Below are 7,495 nucleotides of genomic sequence, written 5' to 3' on the forward strand. Positions count from 1 at the left end.
TAAGGAAACTAAGGATTAGAGAAGTTTGTCATTTGCCCATCATCAAACATTTACAGAATGTGGATAAGGCAATTTACAGTACATAATACTATCCATATCCCCAGTAAAATTATAAGAGCAGCAAAGAGGGAATAACATACACACTCAACTGAGTATAGAAATCTATCTTACCCTTCAGGAAAGTAGGAGGGGAGGGGTGATTAGAAGGGAAGGCAGATTGTAGAGGGGATAGTCAGAAGCAAACCATTTTTGAGGAGGGACAGAATGAAAGGAGATAGAGAATAGAGTAAATTTCATGGAGAGGAAATAGAATGGAGGGAAATACAATTAGCAATAATAACTGAAATTTTTGAAGAAAGTTTGTCTGATAAAGGCCTCATTTCTCAAACTTATAGAAAACTGAGTCAAATTTATTAAAATAAGAGCCATTCCCCAGTTGATAAATGATCAAAAGATATGAACAGTTTTCAGATGAAATAAGCAAAGCTATCTATAGTCATATAAAAATACTCTCATTATTGATTAGAAAGATGCAAGTCAAAACAGTTCTGGGGTAATGCCTCATACCTATTGGATTGGATAATAGGAAAGCAGAGGAAAATGATAAATGTTGTCGGGGATATGGGGAAAATGAGACATTAATGCACTGTTGGTGGAGTTGTAAACTGTTTCAAACATTCTGTAGAGCAATTTAGAAGTATGGCCAAAGGGCTATAAAACCATGTATACTCTTTGACCTAGTAATACCACTACTAGGTCGGTATTCAAAAAGAGATAAAAACAAAAAGTTAAAGGACCTATGTGTACAAAAAATATTTATGGTAGCTCTTTTCTGGTGCAAAGAATTTGAAATTGAGGGGATGCCCATCAATTGGGGAATAACTGAACAAATTTTGGTATGTGGTTATGATGGAACACTACTGTGCTATAAGAAATGATGAGCAGGATGCTCTTAGAGAAACCTGGAAAGACTTACATGAGCTGATGCAAAGGGAAATGTACTGAATACAAAGTAACAGCAATATTGTAAAATGATCATCTGTGAATGACTTTGCTATTCTCAGCAATACAGTGATCCAAGACAACTCTGAAGGACTTATGAAAATGCAATCCATCTTCAGAAAAAGAATTTATGGTATCTGAATACAGATTGAAGCATAATTTTTTTAGTTTATTTTTCTTGAGTTTTTTGTCTATTTTCTTTCACAACTTGACTAATATGGAAATGTTTTGCATGACTACACGTGTGTAACATATTGAGTAGCTTGCCTTCTTAAGAGGGGGGAGGGAGGTAAGAAGAGAATCTGGAGTACAAAGTTTTAAAAATGGATATTTAAAATTGTTTTACATGTAATTGGGGGAAAATAAAATTCTAAATAAATGAAAAAATTAAAAGTTAAAAGAATAAAATAACAAGAGCAGGATCTAGTTCTACAGATTATATAGGAATGATATAAGCAACCTCTAATCTCTCTCTCTCTCTCCTCCCCCCCCCCCGCCCCTCCTTCCTTCCCTCCCTCTCTCCCTAACTAACTAGGGGTATAATGCAGTACAGCATTATGTGACCAGAGAGTACAGAATGAAACCTACCCTTCACTTAACACACATGAAAATCCACTTCATTTCCCACATTGCTATGGGCTTTTTCCATCCACTCATTATCCTCCTCCTCCTTCCCAATTGAAAGACCCCTGAAAAAGAAGCCAATCTTGGAGCACGTTTTGTAGTGCTGTCAGGTGTCAGGGCATCCATAAATTCGGGTGCAGAGTGCTGTAGGGAGCTCCAGTTGTGGGGAAGTAACTGATGCAAAGGCTGTATCCTTGTCCTGGAGCATGTTCTGGAAACCAAGATGTGCTTAGACAATTAGGACATCTGTTTTTCCTAATCCTAAATATGCACAGTTCTGAAATAGAGGGGGTTGAGTTTTTCTTTTCTTTTCTTTTTTAGAACTGTCTTGACTTTATGTTAAAAATTACATTCAAAGAAGTCTCTAGCTGAATGGTGTGACTGACATGTAAAACTGCCATGACATGACGTGTAGAACCTGCAACCACTTCAAACAAGACATTATGCTCAGTTAAATTTAAAAAAATTTTTATTTGGGGTAGTTATCTACTTGATCCTACAGCAAATCACATTTATGCCCAAAAAAATTGCCCAGCAAAGAGACTAGGAATGTAACAAATAAGCTAGCTACACAGCATTAGAAGTAGGTTTGAAGTACCTCCACCAAGAAGGATGGGAGTATTCCTCTGGTATCAGGGCCCTGGGCAGAATTTTCAGGGGGAAGAGCTACTTCTATTTTCTTCGATGTTTCTATCTTCTTTCCACTTCCCAGAAAAGTACTCAAAAGGGTAAAAATGCAAGTCATTCATTCCCCTCTCCCTCCATGTCCCTTAGCCTGAGGCAAATGTCCAGATGCCCTCTGAAGTAGTCTGAACTTGTCTGCAAGGTAAAATGCAAAGATAGCCAATGAAAGGATCACACATAGATTGTTAAAACTAAATCCCTACATCAAAAGTCACTTTTGACAATGTTTTCAAGTAAAAGTTCATTTATGAACTCGTCATTGTTGATGGGATTTGGGTATCAAGAGTACTTTATAGGTACTTCATAAATAGTTCTAAAGTTTCGGACAGGAAGATTGTGAAAAGCAAACTAGCAGTGAGGTGGTGCAGTGGATTGAGTGCTGGGTCTTGGATCCAGGAAGACTGGAATTCAAATCATGCCACAAACTTTTACTAAGCTATTTGATCCGAGACAGATCACTAAACCTTTCTTAGCTCCACTTTACTCTTCAGTGAAATGGGTCTGATAATATCACTTGTCTCAGGGTAGTTGTGACGGTCAAATGCAATAACATGTAAAGCATTTGTAATTACTACCTATTGTTAAAAGTCGTAGGGAGCAGAATGGAGCCAAAATAGGATGGCAAATTTTAAGCAGATTAGCTAAAAATTCACAAGTTATGGGCATGTCCTATGCTTGGTATGCCTGAGAAAATTCATTTTTGTTTACTGATGATCAGCTTTTTGGAAATGGCAATTTCTAATTTAGAAATGGCAAGTTATTGGGCAGCTAGGTGGCACAGTGGATAAAGCACTGGCCCTGGATTCAGGAGGACCTGAGTTCAAATCCGGCCTCAGACACTTAACACTTACTAGCTGTGTGACCCTGGGCAAGTCACTTAACCCCAACTGCCTCACCAAAAAAAAAAGGAAAAAAAAATGGCAATATGGCTGAACATCTGTATAATATGGGGGATGCAGGATTAATACTCATGTTACAAGCTAAGCATCAGGTTTTTATGCCACACATTTGTGTCTGGGGAAATGAGATTTGACTAGCAGTATAAATGAAACTGTGCTAGGTATCCAACAAATCTTAATGGAGTTTTATCAGTTTATGTACCTAAATAACGAGCCCAACAATAACTATATTTTGTTGCATTGTAGTTCCTTAGAACAGTTACTAAATTATTTTGGTTTTGTATGCAGATGAATGACTTGGCCATAAGGATTTTGAGCAAAAAATGCCATTACCTTCACATCTTGGATGTCTCTGGATGTGTACACCTTACTGACAAAGCCATTGAATACCTTCTGGAAGGCTGCAAACAGCTTCGGGTCTTGAAGATGAGATTCTGCAGGCGGATTTCCAGGTAGGATATTAAAGTTTTCTGTGTCAAAACCTCTGGTGCATGGAGAAATACTGACATAGATTAACATAATACTTTCTGTGCACAGTAACATTCAGAATTTCTTTTGTTGCATACATAGATTGGTTTGCTAGTTGGTTTGGAACTGGATCTCTCTACCTTGCCCATTGTGAAAGTACAGTGGCTACTCCCAGGCCAAATCCCACTGCCTATCAGCATAAGAGCTCTCATCTGTTCCATTTTCCCAATCTGCGCCTGTTTGCCCCTCCTTAGCAGCCTGGCAGCCCTTTGATCCCAGGAGCTGACATAGGGGTGAAAGATTTAGATCAGATACCTAATCAGCTTAGCACAGCAGATCCCAAGCAATCCAGTCTGCTAAGCCTCTGCATTGCAAAGATTCTAGGCACACTCTACCATGCCTATTGTTGTTTGTTGTTGTTGTTTTTAACAAAAAACGTTTTTACTTGTACGGTTGTCATGAGCACTTTGAGTTGGACCTTTAGAATGATTCATGGAAAACAGTGTGGACATTTCACTGCATCTAATTTAAATTTGGCTTTTTTTTTTTTTTTTTTGGTGGGGCACAGCTAGTACGTATCAAGTGTCTGAGACCGGATTTGAACTCAGGTCCTCCTGAATCCAGGGCTGGTGCTTTATCCACTGTGCTACCTAGCTGTCCCCTAAATGTGGCTTTTGACAGAGTTTAAGAGTGTTTCTTGATCAGTAATATTAAATTTCCCAAAACAGAAATTCATTTTAATCTTAAAAGTAAATATGTTTGTTGCCTTAAAGACTTTTAGAATTGATCATATGAAAAGCCATAGAAAAGATCATATAAACAATCATGTCCTTCAGGTTCCAAAGTCAGAGGATCATTGTGCTGATATAGGGACAACTTTTTTCTTATTAGAGGATCCATCACCTCCAAACATATTCTAGTAGAAAGAATATTATACTAGGAGTTAGAAAATCTTAATGCTTTTTTCTCTGTCCTTACTTTCCAAAAATGACTTGTGTGGCCTTGGGTATTTTTCACATCTCAGAACCTCAGCTGCCTCATCTCTATGCATGAGCATCCTTAAGCATGAGCGCTTTATATCTACAACATTCCCTCCTTTCCATTAATACTGCCATCACAGTATTACTATAATCAGATCCTCAATTACATCTTGGGAGTATGGTGAGAGCCTCTTCACTCTTTGCCTCTTGTCCCTCCTCTCTCCCATCATCCTTTACACAGTGACAAAAATAATTTTCCTATGGCATGAATCTAATCACTCTACTCTTTTGATAAATAATCTTCAGTGCTTTGTTGTTTAAAAGAGAAAAGACGAATCTCTTAGTGTAGGCCCTTCCATAGTCTGGTTTGGCCTACCTTTCCAGCCTCATTTCATACCACTTTTTCTTAACTCACTCATTTTTCCTGTCAAACTGGACTAGTTCCCCTCTCCTACTTCCCCTTCCCCCTTGCATTTATACAGGTTGTCCTTCATGCCTAGATTTTACTAATTTTCCATTTTCACCTATTTACCTGTTTCCAGTTTCACTTATCTTTTCCTTTAAGTCAGGCACCAACTCATCCATGGAATCTTCTAGTCTGAAAATGACTTTACCCTCCTCATAGAAATTTGTCTGGAGCTCACCTTTGAACCTAGAATATAGAGTAATGTAGGTAAATCCCTTTGAAATATTTAAAGTGCGACTGTCACCTTATGTTATTACCCTGTAAGATACATATTTGTGTATTTGCCTTATTCCTCTAATTAGATTAAAAGCTTTTAAATTCTGGGACTATGCCACATTCTTCATTCTAGGATCTTCACAACCTAGCACAGTGCACAGAGCAAGCACAAGGTCATTTAGTTGAATTGGTATCTAGAAATAATTTCTGTACGAACTTCTCTTGCATATAGATAACATAAACAGAAAAGACTTTTATGAGCATCAGAAATTAATTAGGACTCTTTTTGAGTCCGTGACCATAAATGTCCATTTGTAAGGCCGGGATGAAGCAAAAGTTTGGTTAATGAAGAGGCTTCAAAAGTATGAACCAATTGAAATGCAGCTTCTACTTAATCAGTCACAGAACCTAGGACTGTAATGATCAATTCTAGCACTTGGAGCAAACCTGGTGTGGAAACTGGAGGTGTGTGACCTTGGGAAGAGACCCTAGTACACTGCCACATGTAGGAGAGCATAGACCACCTAAAAACCCTAGACTGCTGCTAGGGACACCTTGGGGAGATGAGATGGAGTAAAGCGAAAGATGGGGAGGGGCAAAGAGAATTTCACATACGGTTTGGAAGGACCTCAATGTCAAGCTTGGCTAGTCTAAGACCTTCCCCTTTATCGCCCTAGGATCAGACTTTAATGATTCCTGGTTACGTACAGTCTTTCAGGGAAAAGGTGGCCCTTTCCCCACAATATCCAGCTCCTTATAGGGTAAGAGGGCAGAGAAAGCAGGTGGTGGGTAGGGGGACATTCAACAGTGGTCATTGACTTCAGTAATAGGATGAGGAGAGAATATGTCTGACATGGTTGTTATTAGTCCACAGGAGAAGGATGTGATAATTATTTGATCATTGAGAGGCAGATGTGAGGGGCCATGGCAAGAGGTCAGCAAAAGATAATGAAGCACAGGAGAACTACTGGGAGAAAGAGGTGCAGCCTCAACATTACAAGTGCCCTAGTTAACACTAACCTCAAGCCTTTTGGGGCTCTATAGAGGACAACATAAGTTAAAATATGGAACTTGAGTAAAAATTCTGTGAATTCAGAGGCTGTTTACAGGCTATTTTTACGGAATATGTCAATTTTTTCTTTCTCCCCCAATATATCTTTATTTGTTTTGTTAAAAATATTGCCCAACTACATGTAAAATTTTTTAATATTCTTTTTTTTTTAAATTTCCGTTTGTCTCTCCTTCCTCCTCCTTGAAAAGGCAAGCAATTTAATACCAATTATACATGTGAAATCATGTAAAACATATCCATATGACATTTTGCAAAAGAAACAGATCAAAAACAATAAAAACAAAAATTTTAAAGTATATTTTAATCTGCAATCAGAGCACATCAGTTCTCTCTCTGTAGGTGAATTGCATTTTTCATCATGAATCCTTTGAAATAATCTTGGATCATCGTCTTGATCAGAGTCATTAAGCTTTTCACAGTTGATTATCCTTACACTATTGCTGTTATTATATACAGTTTTCTGCTTCTGCTCACGTAACTTTTCATGAGCTCATATAAGGCTTCCCAGGATTTTCTGAAACCATCCTCCTCATTATTTCTTATAGCATAATAATAATTCATCATAATCATATGCCACAGCTTGTTCAGTCCTTCCCCAATTGATGAGCATCCTCTCAATTTCCAGTTCTTTGCCACCACAAAAAAGAGGTGCTATAAATATTTTTGGATATGTGTGTGTCCTTTCCCATTTTCTTTGATCTCTTTGGGATTATAGACCTAGTAGTGGCATTGCTGAGTCAAAGAGTATATACAGTTTTATAGTTTTTTTGAGCATAGATACAAATTGTTCTTCAGTATGGTCGGACTACTTCAATTTCTTTTTCTAAGACAGGGTTATTTAAGTATTCTATTTCCTCTTCTATTAATTTGGGCAGTTTATATTGTTGTAAATATTCATATGTTTCACTTTGTCGGTTTTAAAAGAATATAATTGAGCAGAATTATTCCTAATAATTAATTTAATTTCATCATCATTAGTGGTACATTCACCCTTTTCATTTTCAATACTGGTAATTTGGTTTTCTTTTTTTAAAAAAATCAAATTAACCAATGCTTTGTCTATTTTATTGTTTTTGTTCATACT

The 7,495-nt window shown here is 37.4% G+C and overlaps 1 protein-coding gene across 1 annotated transcript in view; it reads left to right on the forward strand.

Moving 5' to 3' along the window:
* Nucleotides 1-3,796, forward strand: part of FBXL13 (F-box and leucine rich repeat protein 13) — a 212,442-nt gene extending 208,646 nt beyond the window's left edge. Inside the window, exon 14 of the mRNA XM_043967586.1 lies at nt 3,498-3,796. Within this exon, the coding sequence (XP_043823521.1) occupies nt 3,498-3,665 (168 nt within the window). The 3' untranslated portion in view covers nt 3,666-3,796. The remainder of the gene's footprint in view (nt 1-3,497) is intronic.
* Nucleotides 3,797-7,495: the final 3,699 nt, after the last annotated feature.

The sequence above is a fragment of the Dromiciops gliroides genome, chromosome 5 (assembly GCF_019393635.1).
Source record: "Dromiciops gliroides isolate mDroGli1 chromosome 5, mDroGli1.pri, whole genome shotgun sequence".
NCBI lineage: Eukaryota > Metazoa > Chordata > Mammalia > Microbiotheria > Microbiotheriidae > Dromiciops > Dromiciops gliroides.